The 17,017-nt window shown below is 38.9% G+C and overlaps 1 protein-coding gene across 3 annotated transcripts in view; it reads left to right on the forward strand.

Annotated features, from left to right (window-relative positions):
• The window catches only part of LOC142396341 (neuropilin-2-like), a 121,469-nt gene that overhangs the window by 99,655 nt on the left and 4,797 nt on the right, over positions 1–17,017 (forward strand). For 2 of the 3 annotated variants that reach the window (XM_075478949.1, XM_075478951.1), the window contains 2 exons: positions 2,199–2,231; positions 15,808–15,870. In XM_075478949.1, coding sequence (XP_075335064.1) covers positions 2,199–2,231; positions 15,808–15,870 — 96 coding nt within the window. Of the gene's footprint in view, positions 1–2,198; positions 2,232–8,088; positions 10,337–15,807; positions 15,871–17,017 lie in introns of those variants that run through there. The other variant, XM_075478950.1, reaches the window with a different exon arrangement.

Genomic DNA, 17,017 nt, shown 5'->3' on the forward strand with positions numbered 1-17,017 from the left:
AGAAAGTAGGCCACAAAGGGCCTTTGGGCATGGATTCTAATTTATCTTCATTATATCTCCCTCAGTCTTTTCCTGCACCACTCTATCCTACTGTGTCTCCACCCTTCCCATTCCTTCTCTCTCATTGTCTATCACTTTATCCATCCCTAACATCGTCTTCTGCAATGTCTCAGACATTAAGCACAGAAACAAGGTGTGTGCTTCAGTGTGATTCCTGAAGGGAACCGTAATGTTGTAAGGATCGTAATGCTTCAGAAGCAGTTAATCTGTCTTCATATTCTCCTGCACACAGACCCCAGCTGAACGGTGACAGAACTGTTATAATTGTTGGCTTCTCTTGTAATAGTTGCTTTGCTCAGAAAGATTCAGATATATTTCTGTACATGGCCTAAGATGTAGGAACCCGTTGTTGGCATTGAGCATGGAGCTTTTACCAGGCCAGATGATTGAATACAATATAATATCAAATTCTGATAAAGAAATGATTGGATCAAGAATTTTTTAAACTTCGGTCTGCCCAGGATTTAATATTTCTTCCTTTGGTGCTTCTCTTTTGTCCAGGATTTTTTTAAGTGATCAAAGCAAGACTCTTGAGGGCTTTCATCTGGGATAGCAGATTCTTATTTCACTTTTCCCACCACTTTGTTTCCACTGTTTTTTTTTCATAATTTCCTCTTCCTTCATTATCATTTTTCCATTTCTTTTATTTCTATTTTCTCCTTTTCTTAACACATGTCACATGCTCCAGCAAAAATACACAGCAGTCTTTTTCCATTCATGCTCTCACAACCCCTGACCCTAGAGCTTTCCTCCACCCTTCCTTCCCATTTCTACATTTCCTTCTCTACACATTGTCCTCTACCCTTTTCACCCCATCTTCTATTCATTCCCTTCTTTTCTCTGTACTTTTTTACCCAGCATGTTTGCTGCAATTTAGACCTTGTTTATCAAAGTGGGAAAGAGAATACAAGATAATGCAGATAATTAAGAGCAAGTACATAAAAAGAGATACACAGGATTACAAAGCAAAGAGAAAAATTTTCCTTCTCGTGTTCCTCTATTTATTTTCGCTCCATTTTGGAAAAACAACTCATCCTGGAAGATTTATGGACTTTTCAACATCAAAACAATGTCTGAACTAGGTAAATCTGAATTAATCTTCCTAGCAAAGACTGAAATTTAGAGCAATTTTGCAAATATATCAAAGGACCCCTTTTCATTCAAGTTGACACAATTTCCTGAGGTCTTAATTAAAAATCTATCATTTGCATGGTTCAAAAGATCACAGAGAAACCTTACAGCAGCTCAACCATGACTTTACAGCTTTTTTCATAACAACTGGTTTTAGGAAGTGGAGTGAGCCATACAACTCTACTTCCATGGGGGTGTGTCTTATTTGAGATATGTCCTACTACTTCAAGCTACCATGCAAACTTGAATCTGGACAAATTATATTCATATTGGCTTCATAAATCCTAGGCTTCACTGTCACTTCATTCGTCTTCGTTTTGCTTAATTCTTTAAGAGTCTAACATTAGAAACCATTACTTATATGGGCAAAGTCTTGCCAATGTATGTTGTTGTAATGGTGGAATGCTGTTGCACTACAGATGGTACAATTCAGTGGCCAATTCGAAATTGGGATTTCCAAGTTCCACCAGGGAAAAAAAAAAGAAATTAAGTAAAATATGTAACTATTGATCAGAATTTGCTGTTAATAACAAAGCAAAAAGCAAAAGAGATGATTTCTCTTGAGAACTTGAAATTGGGCATGACTGAATATTTCTACTCTTAACTGGGAGTGTGACGTAAAAATCCACTACAGTCTGAACTGTTCACTAATGAGAATTTGTAAAACCGAGACAGTGTCAGGGTTGTTTTTGAGTTTGCATTGACTTCTAATATATGCCCCCAAGCACAGAATCAGTAATAAAATGTAATATAATTACCACATAATAATTAGATAGAACAATAATACAATATGTCACATTAACCAAGTCTGAAACAATCCTTATAAGACTTATTGTATTTCATATTGGAAAGGGAAATATTTGAGGAATACCTGAATAAAATCATGTTCAGCACAGCTGCAGTTGTGCCCGACTGACTAGTGAAACAATTCTGGTAAAACTGGTCATTATTACTTCTGATCTTTCTGTAAACCCCCATCAACATTTTTTGCTCTCTCTCTTTTCCAGAGCCCCTTCCCGCCTTAACTCCTGGAATAATCAGTAAGTTTGACCTGCTGTGCATTTGTTCATCTTTTGCCAACGTGTCTGTGCTTCCTGCTTGTTGCTAAGCTCAGCCTGCAGCACTGCACTGGCCCTCAGTAACCTTTTCAGTTTATAAGACTTCATACAAAACAGTGCTCTAAAGTATATTTATTTAAGTGGGAGCTAAACTTTGACTTTATTTCCAAACAAATCAAAATGTGATTTTGTAAATGTTGTGTAATTGGTGCTTCAAACAACTGGACCGAAACAGTGAAAGACTTTAAAGGGATATACTGTATTTCACTTCTAGACTTAGATATGTATACTTGATCCATATACAGTTCCAACATTGCAGCTTGATGGAATGGGTCCACTGCATGACTCCCTGCATGCTGGGCTGATATTCTTGGTTAATGGTATCATAAAGAAACAGACACATGATCGTTCACCACAACAGCGACTGTCAGACTGCAATGGCAGCCGTGTGCAGCTGTAATAGAGGACTATCCTCCTCCCCAAAATGTGTCCATGTGACATTTGTATATGAAGACAGAGACTTGTTAAAAAATATGCAACCTGAGAGTGTTTTTAAACTTAACAAAGTGAAATTAATATTAAAACCCAATCAGTAAGTGACACGAGTAAAGAGTTGTCATCTTATAGACTGAACAGGACTCAGAAGTCAAAAAACAGTAGTCCCTTTGTGGTCTTGATCTTGCGCCCTCCTAAAGGGCAGATTACAGTTCTGCGTCTATCGTCTATCGTCTTGACGTGTTGCTTTGCTCTGGTCGCGAACCACTTTTCATGTTATGGTTCTGCAACCTCGACCTAGAAATTCTAGTGACGCATAGCAGTTTCCCGCCAAAACGCTAGTGGGAGCCCATTCGAGAACTCGCGAGTCGCGAGAACTTCGGTGGGGGGAGTGTATACAGACAACCGGAAAGGCACACCGAGGACCAATCACAGCCGCTTTTGTCTGCGCACTTCCGTTGGTGGTCTGCGTGCGTCTGTCGCGTAGTCAGGATTTTTTTGAGGTGCACGAGAACGCGTGCAGAGCCTCTGCGTGGTGGAGTGGTCAAGATTTTGACGCTCGCAGAGGCTATGCGTCCGAGCGTCAGAGGCTTTGCGTCTGAAGCATAAATTAGGCTTAAGGTGTATGACTGAAAGTTCTGTGAACACCATCTACGGATTCTACGCCCTACTTTTTGGCTTCTTAAACAAAAGACTTGATAATGATGTCTGCTCCGAGGTGGAAGTTTCATATGAGTCGCATTTCCCTTCTGCTGCTCATAGGGGTGATACTAAACACTAAAGGTCCTATTTAAGGGGACAAATGAGTATTGTTTGGCGGACTTGTTGATAACAGAGTAAAACCGAGGTATTTTGGTCGTCTTAAATGATGTCCAGTGCACCGAACTGTGTCTCACAGTTGTTATTTCGCTTTAGGATTGTTTCTACAGCAAAAATCGGATTCTCTGTAAACTCCTTGTGTGGTAAATGACTTTGGCATGAAGTTTAAGTTCATGAGGTCAGGATTATCATAAAATGAAAAGCACAAATGTCTTTGTTACTATCTTAGTATTCTACCATAAACATTTTTGAAGCCCAGAGAGAGGCAGCCCTGCTCATATTTCTTTTTCTTATTTTGTTGTCACAGAGACAACGTTCTCTCTCCTACTTCTCTGCCTCTCTACTACTTTTCCACTCCTCTCCTTCTTCTCTGGTCATTCCTTTTTCATTATTTTAACCTTTTTTTATTTTCTCTTCCATGCCCTCTCTAATTCTTGCTTTGTTACTGAACCCAGTAAGTTCCTGATCCCACCTGCAAGAAATGCTGAGCTTCCTTTTTCTTTTCTTTTTTACTCCTTCATCCTCAAATAGCTCGTCTGACGGAAAATAAAAGGGCTTAGGCAGATTATGCTCCTGGATCTCTTTTTTTAAACTCTGGGTTGCGACCCGAACCAGTGGTTCTATGTGTGCTACTGTTTAAAGGGCTGATCGTAAGCATAGTCATTTTGTTTCAAGTTCTATTTTTTGTTAAAACATACCTGAATACCTGAGAAGAATATCAAGACTATAGTGATATAAAGACGTTCTTGGATTTAGGGATTTGATCTCAGTTCACGGGTGCTTGATTCATGACTGCTATGTGATAATGATTTTTCATTTTCGTTCAGTTAGACATCTCTTTAGGGACAATGCGGTACTTTTCTCTTTGTCAGATGGTATGGTCTACATGTGTTCTTGGTGTGTGAATAGATCAGACACATTCTTTGAATACTGTTGAAAACTTGAGCCGCACTTACTTTTTTCTCCCCACATCCAATTCAACAAAAACATGGATACCATTCCAAAATAGAGAAGTAAAGTCACCTGAGTCACTGCTCAATTATGCGACCCAATCTTTGCTGTTTCTGACACAGTTGAATCCTAAACAGCTATCATAATAATTTTTTTCAAAATAACCAAAATGTTGCAAATTTTAGAAAATACTTTAGTTGTTATTTAACTGATGTGCTGCTATTTATCTGTCTCAGCAAGAATCTCTAACTCATGAGGTGCATATACTTTAAAGCGTTTTTTTGTTTGTCAGCTACATATTTTCTCACACAACCCAACAGGTAAAAATGGGACTGGATATGATTTTTAGTTATTACAGTGTAACGGATAACTGACCGATCATGCCACATACGAAGGCAAACACACTGAGAAAAGATACTCATTCTAAAAGAAGTGATTCACATTCCTACTCAAATTTAAAAAAAAATCTAATTCACATGCTTTAATGCTAATGAGTGAATTGAATGTCCTGGTTTGATAATGGTCAAGTGTTTGAGAAACTTCCTCGAATGCTGGAAGCTTCCTCGACATGTTCAGTTTTAATAATGGGGCTCTTGAGAAACTTTCCCCTGAAAATGATCTCTATTAATCCACCAGTGGGAAGGCTCTGCATGCAAGCTGCATTGAGAGCAGGTTTACAATCAAAGCCAATTTTAAACCCTTAAAGAGCTCGTCTGAACTTAGAAAAAGACTAAATCAAGAGGACTGCTTTCCTTGAGGTTCTGTATCCTGCTCTGCAAAACTCCTTCTTCTCATCTTTCATTATTTCTCTCTTCTGTCTCATCCCAAGCTAGTTTTTGCTCTTTTTCCTTTTTCCCTTCTCATTTCTTTCTTTCTCCTGTTCTTTATTTCTCTCTTTGTGTCTTTCTTATTTTCTCTCCTTTTCCTTTTCTGTATCTTTCTTTCTCTCTGCGGGTTTCTTTCACAGTGAGTTGACAGAGTATTGAAGTTTCAGACAAACCCTTTAATGCAGGATTAAAGATATCATGGCAGGATTAGCTCTTTCACTTCACAACCCCATCCTCCCACCCTCTCTACTCTCACTTTCTACCAACCTACTCTATTTCACTGCATTCAATCCTCCAATAATACCTTTTTTCTTACCCTTTCTCCAACCCTGTAATTTCTCTCCGTCTTTCGCTCCACTCTTCATTAGTATGAGCTTGCCCCGATTAAAGAAAAAAGAAGAAGAAAGCGAAATCAAGTCACTCGACACACCCCACCCTTTGTTCAGGTCCCCCAGTCACTGCATAATCAAGCTTTTGCATTCTTTGATTGAATTGGAGCGCATGGCATGAGCCTTTGCGTGTCAATGTGCAGCTAATGTTTGTGACATTTGCATCTATCAAAAAATACTTGGAAAATGTTTGAAAGACAGGCTATGCATCAGCCTCTTTGAGAAATAAGGATTTGAAATATATTAAAATAAGTGTTTGGTTGTTTGAAAATTGGAATATCAAATTAAATCTGGTTGCTATATCTTACTTGTTTAGTTAAATACCAGCAGCAACAACTTTACCATCTGCTAAAACCCCGCTACATTACAGATGCTAGGTCTGTCAAGCTTTCAGTTTTAAAAAGTGTATGCAGCTTACATTCATAACAGTGACACATTAACATTTATTTTGTAAAGATATTTTAGAGGTGTTTCATTCAAAACCAGTGCAGGGAGATTTGATAAGCTGTAGTCAGATAGCTAACTGAGCTAATGCTAGCTCCACAAGAAATTAAGTCTAGTTGATTTTTTTTTTAGTGTCTCCAGCTTTCCATCTTATGCGTCAAGAAATTAGCATCCTCACCCATTAATTATCCATTTACAGTCAAAGAGAAATAAGTAAATGTTTTTTTATTGAAAAATCTAAAGACTGACACAAAAGTAACCTCAGTAATGTCCACAAAAGTTCTATAAGTTCTATCTTATCTTATCTTATCTTATTCACTGCAAGTGGGCTACATAGTGGGAGTCCCTCTTACTTTGCTTTGTTGTCAACATTAGTAGGTCGGCTATGTGGACACCAGCAGAACAGTTTCACACCAAAATTAGTGTTATTAGTCACAACTTTCCAGACTTGCTACAAAATAGGCTGTTAAACTGTGAGCATCCTATTGCAGTAGTCACCCTGAAAAAGCAGAAAATTTAAATTGCTTACATTTGAGTGATGTTGTGAAAGAACATATTTAAAGTCAAATCATGATCTCATCTGATCTTAACTAAAGTCTATATGTTTGTCGCCTAATCCCAACCAAACAGCGACTGATAATTAAAATGTTTTAATATAATCAATAAAATAAAGGTATTGTAATACACACTCACTGAAAATAAAGTCTAAAACTTTATCTTAAACTTACCCTAGAAACGCTACAGGATCAGAGTAGAAACTCCTGTATGACTCACCAGCCCAGTCTCATCAGAAAACAGCTGGGTTTTTTTGTTTGTTTTTGTTTTGCAGCATCATTGCACATGAAAGGGACCATGACCGACACAAAACTGTGTACCTTTACAACCCCAACCATATATTTTGAGCATTTAACCCCAACTGTGTACTTTTAACTCCTAACATTAACCACTTCCAAGTAAGAAAACTGTAGAAAAAAAAGTATTCACGGAGGAGAGGAGAAAAGGACAGTGGAAAAGATTGTGGAGTCAAACGAAAGATCTGAACAATACATTGTGCGCGTTTCCACAAACCCACTTTATGTGGATTTCAGTCTCCTTTGCATTTATAGAGTGTTGTCCAAGTAGAATCCAATACGGTACCAAAATAGATACAACTACATGTCAATTATGACAAATGTCCTTGTGCACAAACACAAATGCACATATTATAAGACTCTTATCTGCAGAGAGGACATGGCGTCCTGCCTCCAAAGGTGGACTTTATGACTCTATTTATCTGCAATAAGAAAACAAACTGACAGTCATGTGACACGGACATGTGCCTGCAGAAGAGAGCAGGCTAACAAAAAAACATTTCTTTAACACATCACCACCTAAATGAATGCTGTTTGCGAGGAAAACTTAAAACAATTTGCAGCTACATTTCTGCAAATTTTTTCACAACATTGACTTTGTTTGTCAAGAGATATAGGGCTGAGTGCCGCTTTTCTAATTGACTGAGCAGAGCTGAGCTATAAATGTGCATGCACATACAGAGACACACTTTCTGCTAATAATGCTATTACTATATCATCTGTACATAGACCTTAAAGTAATACTTAAAGGTATTAAGCTACTAGATCAGAGTTGCAACTAATACATGTACAAGCTGTATAATCAAATGAGCTTTTTTGGGGGGATTTGATAAGACTTTGGAAAAAAAACTACAGACTCAACTCACTTTTAAAATGGTATCACACCAGTTCTGCACTCTTAAGCATGTGGAGAAATTCAAAGCTTGACAGACCTGCTATGCACAGTCACAACTTAGCAGCCACTTAGTTAGACAATTACCAGCTTTTAACTCCTAAGTAAAGTCTGCATGCTTGCCTCGCTCCTCCTCTGAGCAAATCAGTAACGTGTACTCCTGCCCTCCAGGGGGTGCCATATCTGGGATGGAGCCCACCATAGACACAGTGATGGTGCAGCCGCTCCCTGCCTACTGGTACTATGTATTGGCGGCAGGTGGTGCCTTCTTGCTGTTGGTCACTGTAACCGTGGTGATGATACTGTGCTGTCATCGCTACCACTGGGCGACCAAGAAGACCAGCAGTAGCCATCATCATTCAGTGATGTACCACAACAGCCAACAACCGTATCAGCAAGGTCAAGAGAGCTGTTACCAGAACCAAAACCTCAGCTGTAATCTGATCCCTAACCAAAACCAACTGTACCCGGGAGCTAGCCCAGGTCTTGAACCCATGCTCACCATAACAATGGAGAAAGATGACAGCTATGGCTCCCGGTGTTGAAATGACTGGACTGAAGAGAAAAATGCAATTTCATTAGAATGCTTATTTAAATTAAAGAGATCAAAGGGTGTAAAAGCTTTATGAAATGAATAAGAAACAGCGGCATTCTGCATAATCTCCACTGTTCACTGGTGAGCATCTACATGGTAGAGGCACCCCAGCTCCTGTTGCTACTGAGATATCGAATAAAATGATCAGTTAACAGTTTTGGCTGAAAATGGCAGAATGAAGGCCTGATGTTAAACTTCTGTTCCCTCAACAAAGAGAGTGCTGAAGATGGAAAACTTAAGAATCCAACTCTGATCTTTGAGGAGAGCCTGATAACTGCAATATAGTGCAACTTTTCTGATGTTCTAGATCTGAACCCCAACCTTGAAGTGAGTTGGATTATGGACAGAGTAAATTACAAGTAGACAAACTCTGGACAAGACATGTGTCATGTACGTCCAGTGTACAATGTCAGCGCTGCTTCCCTCTTCTATTAATGTCAGAGAAGGATGCGTCTGTCTGCCCTGTTGTGATCTACAGCTTGGACACTGGCTGCTTCCAAATACCCTGTCTGACAAAGAGGGGATTTACATGCAGGTAGAGAGGACACACTGTGTTTGTTAGCAGCATTAAGAGTGATGGCTATGTCTTTGGGACGGAATAAATCTGCAGTTTATTTGCCCCCTTACCTTTGAGAGACTGAGAGGAAGAGAAGCAAAAGGGAGTGTCCATCACTGAAAACCAGACAGAAACAAACATTGCAGCTTTGGGGTGTGAATATCACAGCAAAGGCTCCTGTAAATGCACAGACACTTTCAAGACTTTTCAAGCCTCTGGTGTGACCTTGAGCGTATTTTTCATTACATCCTGGATATGCCTTTTTAAAAATGTGCTTTAAAACTATTACCTCTTCACCCCCAGAATGAGGTAGTGCCTCAATGTTGAATAAGAATGTGGATGGATGCAGTTTTACTCTACCGTTTGTTGCCTGGATCTTCTGCCTGTCAATTTAATGTTCAAACTAAAACCCACTCTGTGTCCTGCTCACATTAGACTGTATGTGAACGTGGAATGTATGTTTTCCTTCATCTCTCTGCAAGTACAAGCATTCTGAAATCATTTTCATGGACACAAACCATGACATTTAATATTATAAACTAAGAGTTTGTTGTACATTGGCTTAGTATCCTGAAAGAAAACAATGTGGCTAAATATTTTGCAGTATTACTTTCTTTCAACAATTGAGACCAAACTTACTGTGACAAAAAAAGCATCAAACTTTTCTGAGGGCTGACATCAGTTAGTTCAGAGCATATCTGTGTCTCAACTGGGACTTCTTTCCTTTTTTTGTTGCCATGCGTGTCAAGTTAAAAAATTCTATCATTCTGGTCACTAAGAAAAGTAACAGATGTGGTCCGATCAGTTTATTTGTGCTCGTATGCCCGACTGAAACAAAACAACAAGGAGAAAAGGACTATTTGTGGGAGATTACGTGCAATGAAGCTGCTGACCTTTTGGGATATTTACGTCTGTGTTTGTGTTTTTATCACTGTATGCTTTCCATACTTGTTAGCTTTAGGTCAACACCTCTTTGTCACAGAAGAGTTTAAATGGAAACACCCCTTATGAAGGCTTTTAAATCTCTTATTTGGTTACTTTTCTTTTGTTTGTTTGTTTGATGGATATATGTAAATGTATATATCCTTTATTTAAAGGTAGGGTAGGAGATCCTGGATTTTGAGTCCAGCGAAGCTGCATTTTGAAAATACACCGGTAAAAAGTCCCAACCCTTTTCTTCACTTTCCCCCCGAAGGCACGCCTCTAGAGTACATGAACGCGCACGAGCACTAAGGTGCACGAGCGCTGTTCTGACAGCAAGCATCGATCGTTGCCGTATTTAGTATTTAGTATTTAGTTTATGCTAACTATACGTTTAATAATGCTAGGTGCTAGCCAAGCTGGCTCTAGTTTAGCTTCCTGCCAAGCTTCTGGACGTGTAATTCGTTCACGGAGCAGGGTACGCGCACAGGGGGGGGAGGGAGGAGCAGATTGCAGTTTGATAGACGGCATCAGTATCCAATCATTGTGAACGGTCCGTTCACAATGATTGGATAGTGTTTTTCCTAGATTGTACGTTCTAGAGGCCACTAAAACTTTTCATATTTGTGTCAAAAGTTTTAATTAATTGGTTGCAATGGGGGTGTGAAGGGTATTTCAAGCAATATGTAAAAAAATGTTCCAGAAAAAGATCCCCTACCCCGCCTTTAAAGTAAGACTGTCATAATACTTATTTTTGAAATACCATTTGGGTAAGTACTGGAATCTACCAGTGCATATTTCTTATTTTGAGTCTAAATTAGCATTTACTGAAGAAGTGTAATATAATTTCTTCTAAATTGTTTTTTCAATGTTGAGATGAGGACCTTTTTCACATTTGGTGTGATAATGCATCCTGAGTGATCCGATTATAAGTGGATAACGAAGTACGTGTGTTCACGCCTGGCATTATAGCACATCCTCACATGCGTCCTGAGTGACTTCTTATCATCTGATCTCAGTTAGCTGATTTTTATGCAAATAAACACGCAGCCTGTGTCACACAGTCAGCTGCCAGCGAGCATCAAACATCATCAGTTCATCATCAAATCCCATTCAGGAACTGAACTATATTGATATTAAGACATTAAAAAGCTCTGTTGCATCTATTGCGGAATCATTTACAAACATTTCAATAAGTTCAGTTATGTAACAGAAATGATACGAGAAAAGCAAAGGAGCATGAGACAAATCATTTGCAATGTTGCAGAGCTCAGTGTCAGCAGGTGTTTGCTGATAAAGACACACACACTGAAGCTTTTAACAACTAAACTTCTGGCAGCTCACGGGCAGCTGTCAGTAGTTTTCTTGACAACTTTGTTGTGCACACAAGGGTTGAATGTAAGTGGGTGTCCAAGCAACATGGTGATGGAAAGCTGAAATTCTTGTGATTTGATTGATGCAAAGCATTTAGCAATTCAGTGACCGTATAGGGTACAATCAATGTCAATAACAATAACAAAAAAATACACTATTAAAACAATTCACTTGTGAATATTATTGGAAACCACTGATAGATCATTTTCTGACAAGAATGGTCCTTTTCTTTGACAAAGGTATGATCCAGTTCAGCAGATGCATCTGTTTGTGCAGTGGATGTCAGTTGCCTCGGTGGTCCCAGAATGTGTCCTGGGGATGCACTTTGGTCACACTGCAAGACGAATGCAGAGAAATGCATCTTGGACCACGTCTGGATGTGTCCTCAATCCGTCCTGAGTGTGTTCACGCCTGTATTTAGAGTCAACCATTTGTGATCGGATCACCCAGCACTCATGTTAAAACCAGATCCAGACAGGGCCTTAGATGAGCACTTTGATTTTTTTGTCTTGATATCAATTTACTCAAGGATTATTTCTTACGTTTACTGTGAATCTTTTAAAGAATGCATGAAGAACTTGGTGTAAGAGAGCTACATGTGGTTCTAATTGTAGTTATACAGTCTTTTTTTTATAATTTACACACTGACTATTAACTCTGTTCACTGAGATAATCTTAACAAGTTTACCAGACATTCAATTGATGTCAGTTTGTAAAGCTTAAGGTATTTTGAAATGGGGAATGTTTGTTCCTCATTTCAGCATCCAGTTTATTTAGATGGCGACACATTTGAAGCAAATCAATAAATGTTTTGTAAAAATTATTCAGGTAATGTAAAAAAAAAATCTATTGAAATCCACACTTGTTCTCACTAATTGGAGAGGGGAGATAAAATGGGGCTGCAGGGAGTTTTAATCTCTTCTCAGATCCATGTGATATTTCTTATCAGGCTCTTCAATGTGGTACTTACTGTCTGGACTTCACATCATCTTGTGTCGTATGCTACCTGCTGCATCATTTTGCTCATGCACCCTTTCCATTTTTCATTTTTTTTTTTTTTTTTTACCAAAACCTGCTTGTTTGTATTCTATTCCTTTCCTTCACATCATATCCTCCCAGTAAAAAAAACACAGGGGAGAAATGCGAGGCAGAAATAGAGGGGAGCTAAATCTCTCTGAGCAGAAGGGCCCATTAAACAAGCCTCTTCTTTCTCTAATGAATGCACCCAGAGATGGAGGGAGATAAAAGAAGTAAAAAAAAAGAAAAGAAAAGCTCCTCTCTATAAAGATAGAATTTCCTCCTGCTCTGAGAGGGATAGATAATGGGGAGGCAGGTTGGGCTTTGGATTGAAGGAGAGGGCGAATTGAAGGCGGCGGACAGGTAGTTCCAAACGCAAAAGCTGATGAAAGAAGTCTTTTGGCTGAATAGTGTGATGAAGACACACTCTTGATGCTGTGCACACTAACCAACTCACCAGCACAGACCAGTCATGGCAAATAATCTATATTTCCTCCTGCTCTCTAATACAGCCATTTAGATCATTGCTGCATGCATTTTTCACAGTGCAGATATTATATTGCCCATATTGACTTATTTCATCTTACTATATCTCATAAAATGTTTCTTTTGTGCTTTAGTCAACAAGTATTTTAGTTATTTTTTGCTTGCATATCTGTTTCTGCCTCCCTAGCCCCTTTCACTTCCATTTCAATTGACATGTGCATGATTTACACATTATATGACTCATTCCAGCAACCCTGTGCCATAACCCAATCAATGTGGGTCCGAATTCAAATCGAGGAATGATGTATGACTGTATTTATGTTGTGCTACCCATGCACTTTTCTCTCTCATTCTGTCTCAGCCTATCAAACTTTTTGCAAGATTTGGAAAACGTTTCACAGAGAGCTTTTAAATCAGCCTTCCCTCACTTCCCTCCCTCATCTCCATCACAGGATACTTTGAAGCCCTTTAATATTTCTAATTAGTTAATGGAGCTGATTGCATTCATAAAACCCTGCAGTTAGCATTTCGAGCCCTCAGGCCATCTCTAGTTTTTCTCTTTACTCCTCCTCCTCCTCTTCTGTTTCCTGGAGACATATCAGTGCAAGCAGTCTAACAGGTCCTCAGGTCCCCACTTGAACAGAAAACGGTGGCAAAGAGCCATCCCTATCTCTGCCGGAATTAGAAGGAAAAAAAGACCATTTTATTTTTCTCTTTACTAATTGGAGAGGGGAGATAAAATGGGGCTGCAGGGAGTTTTAATCTCTTCTCAGATCCATGTGATATTTCTTCTCAGGCTCCCAGCCTGAGGGCTTCCAACCAGCATCATTAGAAAGTGTTCAACAGTCATCCAAAGGGGGTCCAGGCGCCTGTTTTCCCTCCTTTCTTTTTGCAATCTCCCCGTAACTGATTTAATGCTCTGGTCAAAGCCTGCGGTGCTTTCAGTTGACAGTGGGAGGGACAGTAAGCGTTCAGAGCCTGTGGACAGACAGGCTACATGTCACATGACAGAAAAACTTTATTCTTATATCCAAAGTACATTTCACTGAGACCTCCAAAAAGTTATTACAATATTACGAGTGGGATCATTAGCTTAAGAATCACTTCACTATTCTCACATGTAATAGAATGGGAGTTATTTATTGAAATAAGTAAGACTGTTACCAACACTGTTTGAAATTATGTTTGCAGGCACTGTGGGCTTTTTCATGCTTGCATGCTTTAAGATGCCTTACAGGGTGGTCAGATATTTTGAGTCAATGTGTTTTCCTCTGTTTTTACATCTCTTTTATTTCAATTCTGATGATGGGAAATTGTACTATTATACAAGTACAATCCCATGTGGTGTTTCCAAGAAATCAACCAAGATGATGTCATTTTAGTAGATAATTTAATGGTGTTGCTATAGTTTTTGGATTTCTTTATTAATCAGCAATCTTTCTTGATAATAATTTGTTTTAAGGAGTGAAGACTGATCTTTGTGAAACTTGGCCCCAGCAAGGGATGAAGCTGAATTGGAGTCAGTTCCAGCTGCGACTGGTTTAGACTCACTCAAACTAAATGAAATTAGCCTTTAGCTCCTTGCGTTGCACTTTGAGTACATTAAACATTGATGTACAATATGCACACCAATTCCAAACAGTTGGGACTCTGAGTAATATGTAAAAAGTGAATGCAATGATTTACAAATCTCATAAACCAAAATTTTATTCAAAATTAAATGTTGAAAGTGAGACATTTCCCAATGTCATAAAATAAATGGGCACATCTTGAATTTGATGACATCAAAATATCTCAAAAAAGCTGGGACAGGGCCAACAAAAGGCTGTTCAGCTTCCCACAGACAAAATGCTCAGCAACTGAATCTAATTGGATCTAATTCATCTTGGATTTGTTAGCTTTTATATTATTTTATTAAGTCGGTTTTTCCAGGTTTGTATATTTAATGATTGCTCAGTTGAAACTCACCTCTTTTATTTTTATAATAACCTCATATTTCAGTCAGATCATTTTGCAGGTGTCCCTTAAAAGTTTTAATCTCCTACCGTTATTCACTGTTTTAGGAGTCTTTGAGGTCTGTACAGTCAGTTTATTGAAATTATAATATGAAAATGGGAAAATTGTCTCATAGAAGAATGACCTTATCTAACTGAGGAAATGAGGATGTGGATCTTTTTCATACCGTCGAAATTAGGTTTTCACCTCTTATCCTCTGAATATCTATTACAGTTTTACTTCATAAAGTGCTTTTGGTTCCCTTGCCCAATAAATGGTTATCAGTTTTCCAGATATTGCTCCATTTTTTTTTTCTGGCGACTTTAGTGTCAACTTCCCTGAAAAAACTGAGCTGAAGGTGAACAGAGCCCCAAACCCTTCAGAGCCTTGCACTACGGCCTGCCTCAAAAATTTAAAGTGGTATTTTAGCTCGTTGAATTTATTGGTCTTGGTATAAAAAGAAAATGGATTGTAGTGAATGTGAAGGTAATAAAAGTATTATTTTTCTATGAAACGGTTTTGTGTGTGTGTGTTTTTTCACACTTTCCACTTGTCTCTCGTTCTCCATCCTAACTTTCCATGTCAGAATGTCTTCTGACATTCTCTTCATTTCATTTCATTTCATTTCTTATCACATACTGGAACTTGTCAGATTTATGCAGGTAGTCTTGCTTAAAAGTTTAGTAAGGCTGGCTTTTTTCTTTTCCCTTGATAAACTGGACACAGAACTAAATGGTTTATAGAAGATTTCTAGCTTGATCTCTTCAGGAAGTTTGAACAAAATGATTCAGTCTTTAAGGTGATTGTCTTTCGTGATTTCCCTCTATGAATGTAGCTTATATGCAGACAACATTAGAGATGGAGAGATGCTATCACAGCATGAGTGGACTCCCCAGCATATGGATGGTTGAGATTAATACTGCTATTCTTTCTGTCTTGTTAACAGATCCCAAGACTCTGGATTTTGGAAAAGATTCTTTTTTCAAGCTCAAGCCCCCCATCAACGGAGGTGAGGTCCTCTCCTTTCTGCTGCTCTCCTTCCCTCTTCTCTCCTCTCAGCCTGAGGCGATACTGACTGTTTTACAAGTCTCACCCAAAGGCTAGTGAAATGGCTCATGCAGAGGCATGCCTATGGCTCTTTTCTTTACTTGCAATTCCACAAGAAACAAGCCTGTGGCAACAGTGACAGACAATCGTGTGTGTGCGTGTGTGTGTGTGTGTGTGTGTGTGTGTCAGAGAGAGTGAGTAGAGAAAAGTGTAAGACAGCATTCAGAAGTATGTGTCTGTGAGTACACGTGGTGTGTTTCGCCTCCTACTCTTTTATGTTCCATGGCAAACAAAGTGAGACCGACAGCTTCCTTCTGGGCACCTAGAAAAACATCTGTCTGTAACAATCACGCTTTGTGTGTGTGTGTGTGTGTGTGTGTGTGTGTGTGTGTGTGTGTGTGTGTGTATGCCCACTGTTGCTTGTATTTTCCAGTCCCTCGACAGATACAAGACAAGTACTCAGCCTTTACCTCGCTAAACAAGTCTGTTTACTGTCAGGTTTATAGCATTCTTTTGTGTGCGTCTGTCTGTTTCAGTCTGTTCTTCCGTAAAACCATAATTCCGTAATTATAGACATACTTGATTATGTGTATGTATTCATTACATGAATTAGCATGATTGTGTACCAAGTAGATGTGCGCACTTTGACCCCCACAGACACCAGGTATTAACACTGCACTATTTCACTTAAATCATTTATAGCAGCCGTTATGTGTAACATTTGCATGTTTGAAATGTTTTTGTTCCTCACAGTGCAGCCTTGTTGCATTCCCAGATCATTAGTGGGAAAGCCTGGTCGGGGCCTCTTGGCATCACATTTTTAACTTTATTGTAATTTTTGTTGATCAAGGAGAGTCCATCTGAAATGGATGACATGAGACGGTTAAAAACCTTAAAAAGCTCAAGACTTTCATTTTCAAATTTCTGTCGCCCTTTACTATTGGTGCATTACTTTTTAGTTGAACTGGCAATATGCAGCTTTACAGCATGTCCACGTGTCAGAAAGTGACGTTAAAGGATTGCCTCAAGTATTGAAAACTGACACGAAGGGCTCCCGATGAGGCCACATTTTACGAGCTGGGATGTGTTACCCAGCAAGATGCTAATGG

Source organism: Odontesthes bonariensis, chromosome 12, assembly GCF_027942865.1.
Source record: "Odontesthes bonariensis isolate fOdoBon6 chromosome 12, fOdoBon6.hap1, whole genome shotgun sequence".
Taxonomy (NCBI): Eukaryota; Metazoa; Chordata; class Actinopteri; order Atheriniformes; family Atherinopsidae; genus Odontesthes; species Odontesthes bonariensis.